Source organism: Dendropsophus ebraccatus, chromosome 4 (genome assembly GCF_027789765.1).
Source record: "Dendropsophus ebraccatus isolate aDenEbr1 chromosome 4, aDenEbr1.pat, whole genome shotgun sequence".
NCBI lineage: Eukaryota > Metazoa > Chordata > Amphibia > Anura > Hylidae > Dendropsophus > Dendropsophus ebraccatus.
The window spans coordinates 141682146-141704647 of record NC_091457.1 but is presented as its reverse complement, the minus strand read 5'-3'; the positions used below and the strand labels follow the sequence as shown (position 1 = coordinate 141704647).

At 43.9% G+C, this 22502-nt stretch overlaps 1 protein-coding gene across 3 annotated transcripts in view; it reads left to right on the top strand.

Moving 5' to 3' along the window:
* Positions 1-22502, top strand: part of PLA2G6 (phospholipase A2 group VI) — a 34360-nt gene that overhangs the window by 454 nt on the left and 11404 nt on the right. Inside the window, exons 1-11 of one of the 3 annotated variants that reach the window (XM_069967233.1) lie at positions 604-624; positions 1765-1981; positions 6960-7175; positions 9177-9360; positions 9839-10026; positions 12170-12266; positions 12475-12657; positions 15107-15215; positions 17708-17845; positions 18394-18484; positions 19723-19886. In XM_069967233.1, coding sequence (XP_069823334.1) covers positions 1773-1981; positions 6960-7175; positions 9177-9360; positions 9839-10026; positions 12170-12266; positions 12475-12657; positions 15107-15215; positions 17708-17845; positions 18394-18484; positions 19723-19886 — 1579 coding nt within the window. In that variant the 5' untranslated portion in view covers positions 604-624; positions 1765-1772. Of the gene's footprint in view, positions 1-603; positions 625-1764; positions 1982-6959; positions 7176-9176; positions 9361-9838; positions 10027-12169; positions 12267-12474; positions 12658-15106; positions 15216-17707; positions 17846-18393; positions 18485-19722; positions 19887-22502 lie in introns of those variants that run through there. The other 2 variants (XM_069967232.1, XM_069967234.1) reach the window with 2 other exon arrangements.

Below are 22502 nucleotides of genomic sequence, written 5' to 3'. Positions count from 1 at the left end.
CCCTGACAGCCAGATAGTTTAGCAACAGCAGGAGAGCTCCAGGGGGGGGGCTGTGATACATATATGGGGTATATATATTATATAGTGTGATTATTATTATTACAATTTCTACATCAAACAGTCCTTGGTATTAAATACGGTACAATTTAATATAAGTAGGGCTCAAATAATAGATATGGTGGCGATATGTACGTACCGTAGCATCTCCTGAGCTGATGTAGGGATGTTAAATAGTCATACTTATGCCCCGCCCTTCTAAAATGTTAGCCACACCCCCAGCTGGTCCCAAGTACATTGTTCCCCTATTGTGGACCTCTACAGTGCCCCTTTCTGTTACCTGGAACGCCATTGGCTCAGGGATGGCCATAGGGCCCGGCGTTTGAGTAGCGAATGTGCACCTGGCTCAAATACCGTAACAAGCTGGGAAAGATCAGCTCCTCTCATTGAGCCATATTCACACCTCGTAGTTGTATGATGATTTGCCATAGTCAGAGCTGACGTTTTTCCCAGCAAGACCAAAGATTTGCCCTGTGTCTGTATCTATATAGAGTGGCCAAGGAGAAGTGGCGTTTTCCACCCTCCTTGGCAGCACCAGTGGCGCAGACCAGCACTGGCGGGGGATTGGTGAGACACAAGTTCATTTATTTTTTGGATACCACACTGAGCAAGATTATACGTAACAACAATCCCTTTAACACACGACACATGTGAGCTCTGCATATACTTAAAGTGTCACTGTCGTTTACATTTTTTACTACAGGCGATTTTAAGAAACTTTGTAATTGGGTTTATTAGCCGAAAAAGGCATTTTTATCATGAAAAAGCAGTTTGAAGCTCCCTCCCCCTGTCTTCATTGTTCTCTATGGAGTGGGGAGGGGTGGAGGCACCAAAACAGGACAAAAAAGAGTTAATTTACAGCTATATCACCATTCTATCTCCTCTGAAGTCAGAACTGACGTCTCTGACCTCTGAATACGGCTTTCACACAGCTACCACTGTGTAATCCTTTGTTCTCTGCTCTCTGCTGTCGACTAATTTCCCTCCCCCTCCCCTCTTCATAGGTTACACAGGGCCCGACTGATATAAAAGTGTCGAGATTTCCTCATAATGAGCAGTGCATGAGAGAGAGGAGGGGGGGGGGAACTGGGGAAAGTCTTTTTGAATGCAGATAATTGGCATATTGGCCTAATAAACCCAAATACAAAGTCTCTTAAAATTGCCTGGACTATTGATTTCTGCAAAAAAAAAAAAAAAGAAAAGACAGTACCATCAGTACATTCGCTTTAGGCTTTGCACGCGGCAGGGTTTTATTTTTTGAACCGCGGCCCGGTTCCCACGTCAGAACTGTTCTATTTCATTGATTCTGATGGAGCCGCATCATAGAGGGGCGGGAGTTTCCTCCCATTGGGGGCGGCCCGGCCCGGCCCACCTCCAGTGCTTCACCCCTGACCAGTGCCCGGGAATAGAAGGGCGCCGTATGCAGGAACTGGGCCGCGGTTCAAAAAAAAAGGACCATGGCAGTGGCTTCCCTGTGCCGGCGCCGTGCCGTGGGAGCAGCCCTATAGACTACATTCAGCCCTTGCAATCCGCTGTGGGGATAAGACTGGATATGTTAGTATACGACATATACCACAAACATAGTTTACTTTCAGGTGTGAACATGGCCTTGGAATTTGTCACCCATGTTCAGACAGGAGATTGGGGGTTCCCCTTCTTTGTCTATCAAACATTCACCACATTTACTTCTGAAAATTTGTTTTCCAGCGACTTCCATGGACTTTTTTGGAAAAATATTCAATACTGTGAGCGCCGTGAGCAACCTTTTTACCAATCCTTATCGGGTGAGGGAGGTGCCACTAGTGGACTATGTCGGCTGCTATCGGATCAAGGAAAATGGTCGGGTGTTGCTTTACAAGAGCAAGACGGCAAAATTGTGGGAATGTCTCTTAGTCAACCCACTCAGTCCACAGAATGCTTTTCGGTGAGTGTATACACAACTTTTTTTTTTTTTTTTTTTTTTTTTAGAACAGTTCACTAAGTGCGTGTTCACACAGCTGCAGGTTTATGGACCAATTTCTCAACCAATTTCTCAACCAATTTCTTTGTCAAAAACCCCTCTAAGGGGGTAGTCCAGCGGAAAGAAAAAAATTCTTTCAAATCAACGGGTGCCAGAAAATGCCAGAGATTTATAATTAACTTATATAAAAAATCTCCTTATCAGCTGCCGTATGTCCTGCAGGAAGTGGTGTTTTCATTCCAGTCTGGAAAGAGAGTTTTTTTTTTAAAGATATTTTATTAAAGGTTTTTTTTGTTATAACTGTACTCGCATTAATTCTGTACATTAAGAATGGTGTACATCTAATCAATATAACATGTCACATCACACAATATTTTCGTACAGAGAAAACAGTGTTGTACTATATATAGTGTTGAACTATATGAAAATCCTTAGTAGAAAGGATAAATAACAACTTTTGTAATTGACAAACAGAACAGGTAAAGGAAATGAATACAGAACAGATCGGTATATGTTAGGAATACATTTCGTGAATATCGGTGTAATATTTTATTATATATTGGGGCAATATATAGATAAAGTCGGGAAATGAAGATTTAGAGATTAGTATGATTAAGGTAACCTTGGGAGTATAGATTCTCGGTAAGAGATCCAAGGCGACCAAATATTCAAGAATTTGTATCGGGTGTTGGATTCCCAATGAGGTCTGAATATTTGGTCTACCTTTAAGAGCCATGGAGGAGATTTATCAAACATGGTGTAAAGTGAAACTGGCTCAGTTGCCCCTAGCAACCAATCAGATTCCACCTTTCATTCCTCACAGACTCTTTGGAAAATGAAAGGTGGAATCTGATTGGTTGCTAGGGGCAACTGAGCCAGTTTCACTTTACACCATGTTTGATAAATCTCCCTCGTGTTTAGCGAAGGCACTTCTGTATGAATCCACATTGTAGGTGCTAATAGACGGGCAGCTGACAGAAGGTGTCCAGAAGATATTGCTCCACCATTTGTATATTATTGGACCACCACATGTGTAAGAAGGAGCCATGGGCTGATTTGCAGCGCCAACAAGTTGCATCTTTCTGTGAGTTATAATGGGCAGACACTTCTGGTGTTATATACCATCTGGATGTAATTTTATATCCGTTTTCTTGTGTTTTTACGCATCTGGAGGACTTGTAGGTTGCTAGGAATACTGACTGAATTTCATCTTTAGTGAAGGTTTTATTCAAATCTTTCTCCCAAAACTTTATGAATGGAGGAGCAGTCGTACGATGAGGAAGAATCAATTTTTTTTTTTATAAAGAAGTGAGATGGTTTTGGTTGGATAGTTGACTTGTGTCAAAATTTCCTCGAACCAAGTAGGGGGCTCATGGAATTTAGGGTGTTTGCAAATATTTAGTAAATGTGAGCGGATATATGATAATAGGATAGTATGGGAGGAGGAAATTTTGAGAGAAGAGGATAAGGGTACTATTGCATGGAACAATAATCGGCCGAATCGGCCCGATTCGGCAGATTATCGCTCTCTGTGATAAATACAACGATCAGCCGATGACAATGATCATCGGCTGATCGTTGATATAGGGTCTGACCTATTTTCGTCGGGCGCCGACCACGCACCGCTATGTGTAATAGCGGTGCGCGGCCGGCGACTGACGATATACATTACCTATCCACGTTCCAGGGCTGCTCCTCTGGTGTTCTCCCTGGGTCCTGCTCGCTCTGGCTTCAGAGTGGCCTGTCAACTGACAGGCCGCCCGGCCAATCACAGGCCGCGGCGGCCCCGGCCTGTGATTGGCTGAGCGGCCTGTCAGCTGACAGGCTACTCTGAAGCTAGAACGCGCGAGACCTGTGGAAAAGCGGAACGCAGAAGCAGCCCTGGAGTGTGGATAGGTAATGTATGTAGTTTAAACAAGGGCTGCAAGGACATCGGTAACAATGTCCATGCAGCCCTTGTTAAACAATTATCGGACCGTGTAATAGGCCCAGTAAAGGAGCGACGATCTAGCAGATCCCCATTGCTTTGGTTGTATGAGGAAGCGGTTTGCTATTCTCGGACGCTTAGAAGACCAGATGAATTTATTTATCATCTTCCTGATTGAAGCAGAAAATAAATTAGCAATGGGTATGGGGAGAACCGCAGGAGAGGTTTTTTATGGGAACTTGCTACTGCTCTGGACAGTTCCTGACATGGACAGAGGTGGCAGCAGAGAGCACTGTGTCAGACTGGAAAGAATACACCACTTCCTGCAGAACATACAGCAGCTGATACTGTAAGACTGGAGATTTTTTTTTTAATAGAAGTAAATTACAAATCTTTGACAATTTCGGACACCACTTGGTTTTAAAAAAAATGTCGCTGGAGTACCCTTTTAAAAATGCTTGCTCCCATTGACTACAATGGGATACAGGGAAATGTATGAAGTGATGTATGAATAGGATCTTTTGTGATCGTTTAGCATTAATGAGAGAAAAAAAATCGCTTGGTTTAATAGGACCCTTAGTGCGGTAGTGCGGCGCAAAGAAATTATTCACAAAATAACACACATTACAAAGTTATACAACTTTGTAATGTATGTTATGTATGTGAATGGTCCCCTTCCCCAACCCCCACCCGTGGACCGGGAAGTGTGATGCACTATACATACCTGATTTGTGTCGACCGCCGTCTTCTAACAGTGATGTAATCTTCGGGAGGCCGGCCGAACCGCTCCTGCTGTCCCTCATGCCGGCCCCCCTCTGCCGCGTCATAACTGTGCTCAGCCGCGATTGGCTGAGCATAACTGTGCACTACACTTCCGGGTCCACGGGCGGGGGTCGGGAACACGGGGAAGGGGGCCATTCACATACATAACATACATTACAAAGTTGTATAACTTTGTAATGTGTGTTATTTTGTGAATAATTTCTTAGCGCCGCACTACCCCTTTAAGGCCCTATTACTTGTAGCGATTGAGTATATTAGAGTTCAATAATCTCATAATATAGTTAAGCCTTATTACGTGCGGGCGGGCAGCTTGTTTACTAGCAGACAGACTGGGCTTGGAAGACACATTCCTTGGGACTTGACTTTGGGCCAGCTGGGTTATTGGAGGACAGGTTAGGGCAGCGTTAGATAAGTTTAGAGGATACAAAAATGACAGCGATGTCTTTGTCTTCACTTGTGGGAGACATTTTTTCAAGAGTAGGAGATCTAATAAATATGAGCGTCATCAGGTTTCACTATTTGGGTATGTCCCTCTAAATTTCAATGTCTTGGTTAATAATAGGGTTTCCCTTCTGAGACAGCCCCAGTCTATGCGCCCTATTACACTGAGCGATATTCGGACGCATTGGGCCAATTTGGCCGGTTATCGTTTTGTGTAATAGAGACAGCGATCAGCCAATGACAACGATCATCGGCTGATAATTTTTAAAAACTTGGACCTAAAATCGTCGGGCGCCAACCGCGCATTGCTATTTGTAATATTGATGCATGGGTGACTGTGGTACCGACCTGTGATTGGGCTGCTCAGACGCTGCTGCCGCCGAGACTTGGAAGCTGCAGAGCACAGGAGAGAAGACCGAGAGCAGAGAGAGGTAGGGTGTTATGTGTTTGGGCAAGGGCTGCATGGGCATCACTAAAGATGTCTGTGTAGCCCTTACTGCTCAATTATGGGGCCATCTAATAGGTCCAGTAAACGAACGCCAATCTAGCAGATTGTCGCTCTTTTACTAAAATGATCTGGCCATAGTCAGCCCGTGTAATAGGACCCACACGTTCAGTGATTGTTCGTGATTGTGGTCCGCTAGCTACCTCCTTGATCCTTGCAAAACAGTCCGTTTTGCTTCCGTGTCCGTTTTTTTTCATGGATGGGTTTTATGGCATTTTAAATTACATTGATTACACCACATCCGTGAAAAACATGGCTCTCATTGATTTCTATGGAGAATCTGTTCCGTGCTTCCGTTCCAAGTTATGACGTCCTATTTTTAAACGCAACGGATCACGGATCTGTGAAATCACGGAACGTCTGAATAGCCCATTGGAAAGCAATGGGCTCTAAAATTGTCAGTGCGCACGGATCCGTAAGCACGGACAACTTCCCGTAATGTGTGAATGTAATGTCCTGTTGGAGCACATGGATGTGATAGAGTTGGTGCCAGAGAAGAATTGCTGCACCATTATGTAATCTTCTTTTCTGTTAAATTAAAATCATTACAGGTATATTCCAGCTTAAAGGTGTTGTCCATGATTAGAAAAAACAGACCTACCCCTGTCTTCAGGTTGTGTGCGGTGTTACAATTCAGCTCCATTCACTTCAGTGGGGGTGAGCTACAAAAATCATACACAAATTGAGGACCTGAAGAAATTGACCTGGATAACCCCTTTTAAATCACTTTTCCCCTATCCACAGCAAGTAAGTGTCAGCAATCACAGTCGGACAAATGGAGTAGTGAGTAGTATATGTGGAGGTAGACAAGTAGAGAACTGGGCATCTCTTTAGACAATCAATAGAGTGACACCTTGAAGCTCTGAAGAAGACAAACACTTGGGTTCCCATCCTCAAGCTCTGACACTTATCCCCTATCCATAACTTTGTACATTTCTTTACATAGTTTGTGGGTGTCACACCTAACCATTGGCCATGTCTGTCTTTGTATCTCCATTAAAGTGCATGGGGTTCACTGCAATACTAAACACAACCTGTGGACAAGTGTGGCGCTGTTTTTGGACGAAAGCAGCCATGAATGGAAAATTTTTGTTTTTTGTGTCTCTTCAACTGGATCCCCATTGGTCACTGGGTAAACCCCTAATCTGCCCAGAAGATCCAGGGCTCCCATTCCTTCAGTGATTGGCTGTATATCCCCGCAGCAGCTGGTCACGGGGAACGACACATGGATTCTTGTCCTGTCTTCGTTTTACGTATTTACTGATGATTTCCATATGTCGTTTTAGTCTATTTCAGTTGGATTCGGAGGAAGAAGCTTTTCATCAGTTCCAGGAATATGCGACCAAACTGCGTCCATTCTACGAGAGCTCCAGACAGGGTCTCCGCATGGACACCATTCAGCTGCTTACAGACTGTCTGCGATCACACCCCAACTGGTCTTTGGCGCACGTGGCGGTAGAGATGGGACTTCGGGAGAGCTTTAAGCACAACGGCATACTGAGGTGTGAAGCAGATGATGGCTGTAATGTTTTGTATCACTTCAGTGTACTGAGACGCCATTATTATGTGCTGATTTATTCATAGAATGACGCTTGGCTAAGTAGTCAGGACTGAGCATTTCCTCATTACATTTCTTCCATGTAATACTTTGTTTAGAGGGAATATCTTGTTTTCACCTAAAAAGCCAAATGCTCATATCCTGCTTTTATCTTCACTGTCCTTCACATAAATTATGAAAAATGGGCGCTCTCAGATGCTTCCATTAACCGTCTATGAGGAGGGACAGACGGCTCTCCAGCTAAAAATGTGCATTTGGGGCTCCACGGTCTTGAATATTTTTTTTGGGCAGAGGACATTTAACCATATTAGTCCCAAGAATAAGCAAACTTCAAGCATGCACTGGTCGTCCTAACCCAAGCCAGTGGTATTTGATTAGCGGTGGCAGCAAAAGTTGCATGCAGCCCTAGAGACTCCAAGAAAACATGGATAAGGCCTATGGTTGTATCCATGTTTTTCAGGACTCCCTAGGGCTGCATGCAACTTCTGCAGCCACCGCTAATCAAAACCTGCACAATGGGTTAGGACGACCAGTGCATGCTTGCTCAACTCTAGTCAAGATTCTTCCTTCTTTCCATCCTGTCAATCATGAAATTGCCAGGTGCTGAATGACTGCAGATTCTGCTGAGGCTTAACAGACCCATATCAGCTGTGCACTTAGGGTGGTATTACACTGAACGATTATCATTCGGATTTGAATAATAATCGTTTAGTGTAATAGCAGACAACAATTAAACGACCAACGAGAAATCGTTGGTCGTTTAATAGAATTTGGACCTGTTTTTATCGTTGATCGTTTGCAAATCGTTCGTATGTAATAAGACGTCGTTCACAGGACGACAGGACGAATGCAGTAATGATCATAAGTAACGATCATCGTTCCGTGTAATTGGGTTAACAATTTTAGGTCGTTCGCCATAGCGGTCGTTTGAGTTTGTTTATCGTTAATTGTTGATTGTTGAAAAATCGCTTCATGTAATAGTACCCTTAGTCATAAGGCCCTATTACACAGAGCGATAATTGGCCGATTATTGACCCGTGCAATAGAGACAACGTTCAGCTGATGATCATGTCCCGGCTGATCTTAATTTTACATCCTGACCTCAAATCATTGGCTGCTGACCACACATTGCTACATGTAATAGCGATGAGTGGCCGCTAGCTGAAGATTGAACTATCAAGCAACTGTCTGGTCTTCTCCTGTTCTCTGCTTCCTCCTCAGCGCTGTAGCCTCAGAGTGGCCTATCAGCTCAGACAGGCCGCTCTGAAGCTACAGCCACAGCACCGAGGAGGAAGCAGAGAACAGGAGAAAACCGGGAGCGTGGAGAGGTAGTACATAACAGTTTAGGGCAAGGGCTGCATGGATATTGCTAATGATGTCCATGCAGACCTTCCTAAACAATAATCGAGCCATGTAATAGGCTCAGTAAATGAGCACCGATCTAACAGATCGGCGCTCATCTACAATAATGATCAGCCTGTCTAATAGGACCCTTAGGGGCCGTTCACACGTTCCATAATTACTGTCCGTGCACGGACGATGTGCCATGGACCATAATTCGGAACTTCCCGCATCAATATTCATGATGATGCTAGGCAGTTTTGAAACTGTTTAAATCTTCACACTATTGTACTGATACAATACTGTACTGACACTCCAAACTCCATTCCGTGGCGCATCGTCCATATTAACGGAACATGCAAATGTCTGCTTACAGGGCTACAAGTACAAGGAACATCAGCAACAGAAAGAGACATTGCAAGCTTTGAATGCCCCCCATAGGTCTTTTATTACTTTATGACTATTGATATTCTGTCCTAGTTCACTTATAAAGCTGCTTATATGGTGAAACATGTTGGGGTGGGGGGCATGTTAAATGCTGGGAATAGTTACTTTTAGTTAGTTACCCGTGCATTATATGCAATACATTTTCTGTCATTTACAGAAGTGTGAATAGTACCGAATGTGATGGGGGCTGCACCCCTCTGCACCTGGCCTGCAAGAAGGGGGATACCGAGTGCATACAGGAGCTGGTGGAGGAGTGCCAGGCCAGGGAGGACATTGCTGACTTCAATGGGGAGACCGTGTACCACTATGCTGCCCGTCAGAACAACCCCCGTGTTATTGAGGTTATTATTTTACTCCTTTTATGTCTTTTTTTTTTCTTTTGTTCTTTAATTGTGCAGGGATATGGCTACACCAAGCTTCTGTAGTCTCCTCACTATTATTCTTCACTCACACAGTGCCGATTTGGTGCATTTTTTAGCCAAAACCAGAAGCTCCTTCAAAATTTATGAACTAAAGGGAAGATTTATCAAACATGGTGTAAAGTGAAACTGGCTCAGTTGCCCCTAGCAACCAATCAGATTCCACCTTTCATTCCTCACAGACTCTTTGGAAAATGAAAGGTGGAATCTGATTGGTTGCTAGGGGCAACTGAGCCAGTTTCACTTTACACCATGTTTGATAAATCTCCCCCTAAAAGCTTACACTATTGTACCATATCTGTGGTGTACAAGGATTGATGTGAGAGCCATCGCCATCTGTGTGCTTCTGTCATGTATATCTTCTCTGACACGTTCTGCTTTATGTATTTTTTGTGCCCAGATCCTCTGTTCTGTACCTTCCATTGGTATAAACCACCTGAGCAACGCGGGAGAGACTCCATTGCATGTGGCTTGTCGCATGGGCAAAACAGAGTCTGCTCTGGCCTTCTTGCGTGGTCATGCGCGATGCGATATCCTGGGAAAGGATGGATACCCCATTCACACAGCTATGAAATACTCAATGAAAGGGTGAGGAAGACGCAGTATCCATTCAGGAAGAACTCGCTATAGAGATTGGATTGTCCGTGGTGTCACCAGTTCCATTCTATAACATGTAACTTATTCATAGAAACATAGAAGATTGTCGGCAGAAAAAGACCACCTGGTCCATCTAGTCTGCCCATATATTAGTATCTTAGGATAGATTTATGTTTATCCCAGGCAGGTTTACATTATTGAAGATTTGCCTACCACATCTGCTGGAAGTTTGTTCCAAGCATCTACTACTCGTTCACTCTTTAAGGGCCAAACACTGCGTAATTCCATGGCGGACCTCTCCGCCGTGGAATTCCGCCGTGCTCAGTCTGCTGCTGTAAGTGAATTAGAGGGCACGCACTCGTCCGCTGCTGCCGCTTTCCGCTCAGAGAAGTGACATGTTATTTCTTTAAGCGGAGAGGAGCAGCACACTGAGCACGGCGGGATTCCGCAGCGGAGAGGTCCGCCATGGAATTATGCCTTGTTTACTCAGTGTGAACTGGCTCTAAGGGTAGCTTCACACACACCATATTGCAGCAGATTTGATCTAAATAACTGAACACAGCATTAAATCTGCACCATCAAATCTGCTGCAGATCTGCTGTGGATCCTGTACGTGTCAATGAACCCTTAAAGTAATATTCACTGTAAGCCCTGCTGTATATATTGGTTTCCATGGATAGTTCTGCTCTGTACTAGGCTATGCTGCAGCAGTGTATTTTGTGCCTGTCTGGGGTATAACGTGGTATCCTGTGGCAGCATCATCTGTGCCTGTCAGTAGCATGACATGGTATCCTGCGGCAGCATCATCTGTGCCTGTCTGGGGTTTGACGTGGTATCCTGCGGCAGCCTCATCTGTGCCTGTCTGGGGTATTACGTGGTATCCTGCGGCAGCATCATCTGTGCCTGCCTGGGGTATGACATGGTATCCTGCGGCAGGATCATCTGTGCCTGTCAGTAGCGTGACATGGTATCCTGCGGCAGGATCATCTGTGCCTGTCTGGGGTATTACGTGGTATCCTGCGGCAGGATCATCTGTGCCTGTCAGTAGCGTGACATGGTATCCTGCGGCAGGATCTTCTGTGCCTGTCAGTAGCATGACATGGTATCCTGCGGCAGCCTCATCTGTGCCTGTCTGGGGTATTACGTGGTATCCTGCGGCAGGATCATCTGTGCCTGCCTGGGGTTTGACGTGGTATCCTGCGGCAGCATCATCTGTGCCTGCCTGGGGTATGACATGGTATCCTGCGGCAGCATCATCTGTGCCTGTCTGGGGTATTACGTGGTATCCTGCGGCCGCATCATCTGTGCCTGCCTGGGGTATTACGTGGCATCCTGCGGCAGCATCATCTGTGCCTGCCTGGGGTATGACATGGTATCCTGCGGCAGCATCATCTGTGCCTGTCTGGGGTATTACGTGGCATCCTGCGGCAGCATCATCTCTGCCTGTCAGTAGCATGACATGGTATCCTGCGGCAGGATAATCTGTGAGTGTCAGTAGCATGACATGGTATCCTGCGGCATGACATGGTATCCTGTGACAAATAAAACGTACTTGTCCCCTAGCCGCAGGATAGGGGACAAGTAAAAACTGGGGGGGGGGGGGGTCCGATCTCCAGGTCAACCCCCTTCTTATTTGTTTTGAACAGAGCCGAGGGTCGGCTCATGACTCTGTTTATTCTCTATGGAGCCCCTGGAAAGAGCCAAGTGCTGTACTCCTTCCATAGAGAATAAATAGACCCTTTGTCACATGTTGACAAGTGGCTCTATTCCAAACAAAGAAGCTGGGGCTAATATCATATAAAAAAAAATATGAAGTAAGAGCTGCAGTACCCCAGCATGGCCACTATACTTTGTATGGAGCCATCTGCTTCCTGCTCTGTTCACTCTGTATGTGTGTGTCACACATCTGGCTAGCAGGTGATCGGCTATAGACTATAAATAAAAACGCCCTGGAAATCCTCTTTCTAGTTGCAAATGTTTCTATTCAGCCATTTATGATCTATCCTTGATACCGGATTACCGGATGTGCCACTCACCACTTTAAGAGCAATGAATATAGCAGAATCACATTCATCAGCCATACGTTATGCAGACTGAGATGTTCATAAAAACTATTAACCCGTGTTTCATCTAGATGCGCTGAAGCAATACTGGATGTTTCTGCAAACCAGGTCCAAGTTGAAGACCCCAAATACCAGGCGATCCCTCTGCACTGGGTGAAGACGGCTGAGGTAGGACATGGCTGAATGGAAAATATAAAACCTTGTCTGGTTAGATTTGTGGTGCACAACCTATGACCTCCAGGTATTACAGAATTATAGTTCCCATCATTCCTGGACAGCTGCTGGTTATCCAGGCATGATGGGAATTGTAGTTTTGCAACAGCTGAAGCTCTATACAGTTTTCTGTACAGATTCTTATACTGTGTTCTTTCTCTAGATGGCGGTACTACTGCTTGAGCGTGGTAGTAAAGTGAATGCTTTAAGTAGAACAGCAGAAACCCCATTACACATTATGGTCAAGAAGGATCGGTTTGAGTGCGCCATGGTGCTCTTGACCCATGGAGCAAACCCCAATGCAAAGGGTGAACATGGAAATACAGCCCTACACCTTGCTATGAAGGTAAGCAAACATTCTTATTGGTTCATTAGTGTGAACAGGGGTATATACAGTACGTTGTTATCTGTGATACATTGTATATCATAGTCAGGGCCATATTTACTACTAGGCACCCGTGGTCCAGTGCCTAGGGCAGCACCTTGCAGGGGGCAGCACCAGGGAGCAGGGGAAAAGAAATGCATGTGGCCAAAACCACTCTCCCCCACGCTCCGAAAGATGGGGCGTCTTCAGGTTTAGTGCCTAGGGCAGCAGCAGCTGTTAATATGGCCCTGATCATAGTGGCTTATTCACCACGCCAGATAAGAGTCACAAATTTCAGTGGTCACTGGAATTTAAAGGTGGTAAGTTTTAATCTTGGGATAATCCCTTTAACCCCTTCGCGTCAGTAACGTGTATATATATGTTTATACTGCACATACCCCGTGCAGTAGGAATGCATATATAATATATATACACGTTCCTGTAACTGAGGGGGTTATTGATGAGAGCGGGAGCACTGCAGGGAGAGCGATCCCGCTCTCATCAGTCTCCGGGGCTGCAGGTAATGAGACTCTCATTAACCCCTTAAACGCAGTGATCTACAGCGATCGCGGCTTTTAAGGTACTCCGTGACAGACCAAGCATCAGTCACTGAGTGATTGGGTCCCGATCGCATGTGCCGACAGGCGGGGGTAACCGTGTAAACTGACACAAAAAATAATGCACCTCGATTGCTGATTTTATTAAATTATATATCACAAAAAAATTCATAAAGAGCAATCAAAATTTTTCTGCTACAACAAAAAGATATTAATAAAAACTAGAGATCATGGCGCAAAGCATGACACCCCAATTAGCCCTGTAGGTAGAAAAATAAAAGCGCTATGGCTCTTAGAAGGCATTGCATTAATTTGACCCGGACCTTCATGCATCAAAGGGCTCTGTCTTGCAGGGGTTAATAAAGAATAGAGTTTGTGTGATCTGCCCTCCCTGATTACTTTGATGCTTCTCTCCCATTCCTCACTGTTCTCTGTAATACTGAGAGAATGTAAAGGGGAGAACAGAACTGGGAGCAATGTTCTATCATAGTCAGCAGGACAGCCAGCTGTGTGAAGGAGTTGCATAGACTGCACAGCAGTAAAATAGCATAGAATAGGGCATTTAGGGAATGAATAATAAAAAGGTGTCCATGGCTTTACCTTCACAGCTTGAAATATTGCTACATTGTGCTCAGTAGTAAAGTCAGACAGAAATCCTCTGCAGAGGTGCTTACATGGAGAGGCACGGGAATATATGACTGAATCTACATCTGGGCATGGGCACCTGGTCACTGGCATAGTATGGGTCTCTGTGGCATTTAGTATATTGTTGCTTTATGGCTAACCCTGTATACAGGTGTTGTAGCTAACTCTATACAAAGGTGTCCCCAACCTGTGGCTCTCCAGTACAGTATTTGCCTGGCTGCTTCTTAGTTAGAGACAGGAATCATATAGTTTGGAATTAAACCTGTGCAATCCTTTATCCCAGAGCTAGGCTGACAGCCCACTCTGCATATGGCTATTACGTGTCTATAACCATTAATAGTTAGGCCCAGTTCACACTACTGCCACACAACTCCTGCCTTCTATCAGTTACAATAGGAAAGCATGACATGTCGCACGCTCACCCATTGTAACTGAGAGAAGGCAGGAGTCAGCACCAAGTCCGAAAGAAGGAGTTCCGCCCGGAATCGCAGTGCCAATTCTGTAGTGTGAACGGGGCCTTTAAAGAGGCACTGTCACTAAAAAAAAACTGTTGTCATGCCAAAGAGACATTTCAAGAGTTTTGATCGGTCTTGATCTGAGTGTTCAGACTTTGACTGATTGTGAGAACGACCGGGAAGAAGCCATGCTCAGCGCCGTCCACTCCCCACTCTGTGTCACGTGACAAGACGGCCTCATAATAATAGTCTATGGCGCACGTCTTTTCTCACTGACACAGACCACGAGGCAGCATAGTCATCTTCTGGCTCGTTCTATTGTTAAGTCAGGGTGTGAACTCTCAGACCCTGACTGATAAAAACTTTTGAAATGTCTCTCTTACATTTCTAAAGTATATTTCAGTGACAGGTACTCGAATATCTAATCTTTTAACTTGATACATTATTTAGCTATAGAATAAATGTGCCTCAATAGGTAATGTCACTGCTGTGCATAACGTTTTACCATAGCTTGTCCACTAGGTGGCAGTGCTCCTCCACTTTTCTCATCATAGGCGTCTTCAGGTAGCTGCTCTTATACCCTGCATTACTATGTGGATATCACCAAACTAATGGAGACTGAGGATAAGGAATTGGTGGTCACGGCTGATGTCCTACCTAATAGCCTAAAGACCTCTGAGCTAATTTTTTTGATGGAATGAGATTATACAACGTCCAAGGTACAAGAATTATTGTGTGAAGAAAGATCATCTTCATACTTTTCTTTTCCAACAGAAGGATCACTTGGAGCTCATCAAAGCCCTTATGGTTTTTGGGGCAGATGTGGAACAGGCAAATGATTTTGGAGAAACACCAGGACTCCTTGCAGCCAGGTCAAGCAAAGGTAATACATTGGGACAAATGGTGATATGACATGTATCCAGCTCCAGGAGATACTGCTTCTCATTGAGGAGATCCATATGAATTTATGGCAACTTAACAGATTCAACCTAGTAGAATTTTAGCAACTAAATGTGGATTTATCATAAGATTCATCCATTTATCAGTACATGCCCATAACACTTTGTACATGTGTATATCTGTATACTTAAAGGGGTTATCCAACTATTTCAAATCAACTGGTTTCAGAAAGTTAAATAGATTTGTAATTTACTTCTATTTAAAAATCTCAAGTCTTCCCATACTTATCAGCTGCTGTATGTCTTGCAGGAAATGTTTTCTTTTCAGTCTGACACCGTACTCTCTGCTGCCACCTTTGTCAGGTACTGTCCAGAGCAGGAGAGGTTTTCTGTAGGGATTTGCTACTGCTCTGCACAGTTCCTGACATGGACAGAGGTGGCAGCAGAGAGCACCGTGTCAGACTGGAAATAATACACCACTTCCTGCAGGATGTACAGCAGCTGATGGGAAGACTTGAGATTTTTAAATAGAAGTAAATTACAAATCTATATAACTTTCTGTAACCAGTTAATATAAAAAGAAAAAGATTTTCGGCGGAGTGTCCCTTTAAGGTCCTTTTAGATGGTCCAAAGTGGGTCTGTTTATGGGACAAGATCGCTGGATCGTCCATGCAGCTATTTAAGTATATTGCCGTCGGCTGCAAATCCCCTGTTTACACGGGGAGGTGTACAGCCGATAGTGTTATATTTCAGTGCGGCACAAAAGATACAATCAGTCGAGGAGCAGGTGTTTTCCCGCTCCTCGGTTGATCACCAACACTTTTACACAAGCCGATTATCTGCCGTAGGTTCACTTCTAGCAACACTCCTTGCCAATAGTTGAGGCCCCTTATGCAAGTATATTTTAAAGGGATTATCCTGGAATGAAGTTATCTTCTATCCATAGAGTAAGGGCCCTATTCCACGGGTCGTTTAAAGGAACAATATCGTTCGTATTCGGGCGATATCGGCCGCTACGAACGATATTCGTCCCGTGGAATAGAGTGCAACGATCAGCCAACATCGTTCATGTAGGCTGATCGTTGCAGTCGCTTGTTTTTCAACATGTTGAAAAACAAGCGACTGATATAGCAGCGATCTGCTGCCGTCGCTCCGTTGAATAGGAGCGTCGGCAGCAGATGCTGCTATATCCTATGGGCTGCCCGGACGATCAGCGATCCTCCGAGCAGCCCCTCCCGCACTCACCCGCTCGCTGCAGCCGCGTTGAATAGCGGCGGCAGCGAGCGGGGAACGAGGAGCAAACGAGCGCTAATAGCGCTCGTTTGCTCCTCCAAACGACTCGTGGAATAGGGGTATAAGGGCCCTATTCCACCGGACGATTATCGTTTGCATAATCGTTAACGATTAACGATCTCAAACGACCGCTATTGCGAAAGACCTGAAAACGTTCAGTCATTTCCATGGAACGATAATCGTTACTTATGATCGTAATTGCGATCGTTTTTCTTCGCTATTTATTCGCTATTGCATTCGTATCTATTGCGAACGACCGAACGATGTCTTATTCAATGCGAACGAGCAACGATAAAAATAGGTCCAGGTCTTATAAAGCGATCAACGATTTCTCGTTCGGTCGTTAATTGCTAACTGCATTTTAACCGAACGATTATCGTTTAGATTCGAACGATTTAACGATAATCTGAACGATAATCGTCCGGTGGAATAGGGCCCTTAGTGATCAGTCTGAGGGTCTAACTGCTGCGATCTGGAGAATGGACGTCCCTTGTCCTCTAGTGAATGGAGCAGCAACACACATACTTGACTACAGCTCCATTCACTCCCTGTGGGATGGCTGAAAAATTCCGAGCATGCTGACCTCAGTTATTCTCAGGAGTCTCATAGAGCGTGAATGGAGCAGCGGCCGAGCATGCTTGTTACCACTCCATTCACTCGGGGAACAAAGATCCCAGTTCTAGTGATCAGTGGGGATCCAAGCAGCCAGACTCCCATTGATCACTTATCACTTATCCTGTAGAGATGAATGAACTTGCCGAAGATCCTGGTTCACATGAACCCAAACAATTTGCATTTGAATCCCAGTGCCTGGAGGAGGTGGATGCAGCCCGAGGACTGCCTGGAAAACATGGAGACAGCCATAGGCTTCCGGCCAGTTTGCTCATCTCTAGTGATAAATCTATCACTGCTAATCTCTTTTCTCTCTCTCTCTCTCTCTCTCTCTCTCTCTCTCTCTCTCTCTCTCTCTCTCTCTCTCTCTCTCTCTCTCTCTCTCTCTCTCTCTCTCTCTAACGTTTGTTCATCATATAACGCATTACTGTATTATTGATGTTTTATAACCTGTTTCTTTCCGTCATCCTCTTCAGTTGCATCAGAGACAGCTCACATTTTCCATTACCATTGCAAAAGTTGGATCCATCCATATGTGATGTTTTTCTCCCCCCTCCTCCCCCTTTTTAAGGATCCAATCGCAAGGTGCTACTCAACATGCTTTGTAACGTAGGAGCAGAGCGCTGCTTTCCCCCTGACACCCAGCTTCCGCCAGCTGCCTCCTCCCCCGCCACAACAGCGCCCCCAGTGGACAGACCTAGCAGCATAGGTAACCTGCCTGTCTCCTGCTCAGATCTTCCCCCTCTACTATCATAACGTTACTGGCAACTCAAAACTTGTCACATATTAACATGAACCCGAATGTTTAACCCTTTGTCTGGTTCTGAGTTCCCAATAATGGTAATAACTTGCCCCTATCTCCCCTCGCTCCTTTTTTTGCACACTTCCTTTATAAACCTCTGCTGCTCCTTTTATTTTTCCAGGTTCTCTTTGTGTTTTCAGCCCGTGATGTGGGATTCCCTTCTCTTTTATTGCACAATCCTTTCTTCTTTGTAAGCTTTCCTATTAAGGTCTCTGTGTCTAGGACTTTGTATGTCTATGATACATGTAGCTATGTTATACATGGCAGCCTCAGTATATTATGGTCTGTCTCCTAAAATAGACTTTTTATGATTTTTTTTTTTGCTTTTTCTTCTCTTTTCTATCTGCTCTTTATTCAGTTGCTGGAAAGATTCTTTATCTATTGGCTTTTCTGCTTTACTTTCTGTAATATATTGTTCCAGTGCTGGGATAACTTGTCTTGTAATTGTAATGTAGGTTTCGAGGACTTGTTGTATGTTTCCACCGCTTTAAGCAGTATGCTGGCACCTCAAGACTGCGTGGATTTTACAGGAGATGGCCTGAGAACGTGAGTGACCCTTCATCTCTTGCCTTTGTTTCCCTATTTCTGTCATCGTGTTCTGTGGATAGAGTTTTAACACTTCGGCTTAGAAGGAAAACATGATTTTATAACTTGACTGATGGCAAAGTTATAAAATCATGTTTTTCTTCTAAGTGAAAGAATAGTTAAGGCCATGATAAGCTGCAGCATGCATGCCTCCTTTCTCTCCCCCCCTTCCTGCTTGGCTTTCTTTATTTAGCCTTGTTCATCAATCATGCAGGACAGGGAGGCAGGAGGCATGCATGCAGCTGTTTAGAATGGTCTCAACCATTATTGAGATTAGCGGAAAAATATGATTTTAGAACTTTGCAGACAGCCCTCAACTGGTATCATCTATCTGTCCCTATCAGCCCATGTCAGCAGCTCTGACCATGATATACAGCTGTCAGATTCCCCTCATGATGTCCATAACTATCTGCTCACAGCTACCTCCTGTAGAAGGGAGAGTGAGGAGACCCTCCTATACATTAGAGAGTCAGCTGGACCTGCCAAAACCAGCCTGGTCGGATGACTATTCACTAATTTGTATGGGGATCGGTAGTTAACAGACATGTTCTTCATTTATATACAGGGCCAACATATTCTGCAGCGCTGTACACAAATTGTCTCTATCCCATTTTAGGATTCACATCGCTTGCCTAAAATAGGGCACTGACAGGACATTTATTGTACCGGAGAACCTGTCCTGTCCTGCAATATATTGATAACTTCATTTGAATTGGCAAAATGTAATTCTTAATTGCCCCTGTGGTGGCGCTGTAGGGAAATCAAACTCTTACTGACACTTTCCTTGCAAATTACAGCTGATCAGTGGGGTCTCCAGTGGGAGGACTTTGTGGCCTACTTATTATCAATGGATAATTTTTGAAAAGTAGGGATTGTCCAAAGTAAAGTAATGCAAAGTCCCAATTGGGAAGGAGGTGACATCAGAGGCATAACTTGTAGTTATTCTGCTTGGGTAAGATCTGTGTATATAAGAGAGCCCTATAAAGGTTGGTGGTTGTATGTTATATCTATAATGTCTGATGTACACAAGCTATTACAGACCTATCCGAGACAGCCCAAACCTATGGTGGGCGGCCTTGTGATTCTTCAGCTGCATTTAGCCAAGCTCTTGCCATACTCATGTGTTACCTGTACCTGTGATCATGAAGATATTAGGTATTGTATGCAAAAAAGAGGGTGTAATATATTTGTACCTTCAGACGGGATCGTCTTCTGTGCTTGGATGGCGGCGGGATACGTGGACTGGTTCTTATTCAGCTGCTTATCGCCATAGAGAAAATAGCCGGCCGTCCCATTATAGAGCTCTTTGATTGGGTTTCCGGCACCAGTACTGGTGGCATCTTGGCATTAGCCATAGTACATGGTAAGATGACCTTCACTTTCCCTTGTCTTATAGTAAAGTATTATAGATATGTGTTTGTTAACCAGCTCAGCTCGTGGAGCTGCACCATTTACACGACTCCTATTAATCTCAGTGGAAGCTACGCAATTTGTGACTTTGTTGGTTTCGGCTTTTTGACCAAAATTTTACAACATAGAAATACACCTTTTGGAGAGATGTTTAAACATAAAAATAACTTCAAAAGTAAAGAGTAGGTTCACCTCTCGACCATAATTATGCTCATTCAATGGTTGTGGTTCATACCTTGTAGAAAAGTGTCTTATAGGATCCGGAGCGGTGCAAACAAAGTCCAGGAGCTTGCTGGACATGCAGTACATCAATCCAAAAAGTTTCCGTAGCACTCAAGCTCGTAAAATCATGATCCTTTATATTTCACGAACACCTATACATCCAAAAAATACACAAGGAGTGTGCAGCAACGCGTTTCAACGTGACCGTCTTTTTCACAGCTTATACACCAAATACATAAAAAGCTCATATATATATCAAAGAGTAAAAACAAAAAGGAAGTTGACCACTTACCCCCTCCTCTGACTGAGCGTCTAGGTGAATGTAATGCGCATGTGTCAAATCAAGACGCGCTTGTGACACCTGTATACAGACGCTGTGGTGGTGGGGATAAGTGATCCTCCTAGTGGATGAACATAAACATTACCAACTGTATTAAAGAAAGAAAAACAAACGGAGATAAGTATTTTCATAATCTAATTTCACATCATAATTTAGCTAATAAATGTACATCAAATCTGTTTTATAATTGAGTCCTTTGGGGAAGCGAGTGTCCATATTCAATATCCAGAAGGCTTCTCGGTTGAGAACCTTCTGTGACCAGTTCCCTCCTCTGCAATCTTTATAAACTTTTTCCAAACCAAAAAATGAAAAATATTGCAAATCGCCATTGTGCACAGTTATAAAATGCTTTGCTGCACCTGATACGTTTTCGCTTTTACGGCTAATATCATAAATATGTTCCGCGATGCGGGTTTTTAATCTTCTTGTGGTACAGCCTACATATGATTTTCTGCAAAAAGAACATGAAATGACATAAATTACATGGTCTGTATTACAGTTTAAAAAGGACTTGATACAAAAACTCTTTTTCTGGTCGTCTGTATTGAAATTAACTTTTTTTTTTTTTGCATATTTGCATATATTACACAGGGGTCCTCCACATGGGAAGAAACCCTTTTGGGACAACCAGGTTTTGCCCTTGTTCACATTATGTTTTGGTACTGTGGGGGAAATGATGTTACCAATCGTAATCCCTTTTCTAGCAACTACATCACACCCCCCTTCCAAGATCTTACTTAATTTCTTATATTGATACAAGATTGGTAAATGTTTGTTAAAAATCTTTTTTATTGCTCTAGGAGGGCAGGGGTTTGGGTATCCTCACTGAAAATGATTGTAAATTTCTGATGGTTGTGGACCCCATAACCCCTGCTTTCCATGGACTCCCTAAGGTTCACAAAGCTACATTCCCCCCCCCCCCCCCCCCCCGTTGAGACCTGTAATTTCCAGTATAGGCTCACTTTCTGAGAAAATCAGCATTTGGGTAGATGAATTGTTACAACCCATAGTCAAGAACTGCGTAGCCTACCTGAAAGATAGTAAGGAGGTTCTAAAATCAATGTGCAACCTCAAATGGAAAAAATCATATAAGTGGTTTTCATGTGATGTAGTGGGTCTTTACTCCCTCATAACTTAGCATTGGTCTCGCTTGAATATCACCTCAAGAAAGCAAACCTATATTCTAATGAAATTAATGAATTTATTATGTCAGCTGTAAACTACCTTCTAAAAAATAATTATTTTTTATTTGAAGGTGAATATTTTTTCCAGGTCACTGGAGCCCCGATGGGGTCGTGTTTCTCCCCCACGCTCGCAAATTTATACATGTCGTGGTGGGAGGACATGTTCCTCTTTGGGGACATAAATCCGTTCAAAGAATGTATTGTGTGGTATGGGCGGTACATTGACGATCTCTTGTTCATTTGGGATCGCAATGTACCGCCCATAGAGGATTTCATTGAATACATCAATGGGAACAACTATAACATTAGGTTTACCAGTACCAGTCTGTTGGAGACGGTCGACTTCCTTGATCTTACTCTCACGGGAGATGTGGCGAATGGTACGGTTATAACTTCTATATACAGGAAGTCGATCGCTTGCAACAGCATTCTGGAGGCTACTAGTTGTCACCCTAAACATGTGATCTCTGCAATTCCAAAAGGAGAGTATCTCAGAACAAAAAGAGCATGCTCCAGAGAAGAGTACTATGCCAGAGAGGTCAAAAAGATAGATGAGAGATTACGGAAAAGGAAATACGCCCCCTGGATGCTAGACAGAGCTAAACGGCTATCGGCCGACAGAGATCGTTGGTCTCTACTGTTCTCTTTAAACACCCATGGAGACAACAGTGGAGATGATAGATCCAATAGAAGAATAACCTTCAGTACACCGTATAGTCTGCAATTTTCTGCAATAAAAAAGATTTTTAACAAACATTTACCAATCTTGTATCAAGATGAGAAATTAAAGGGGTATTCCAGGGAAAATCAATAATTTAGCAAA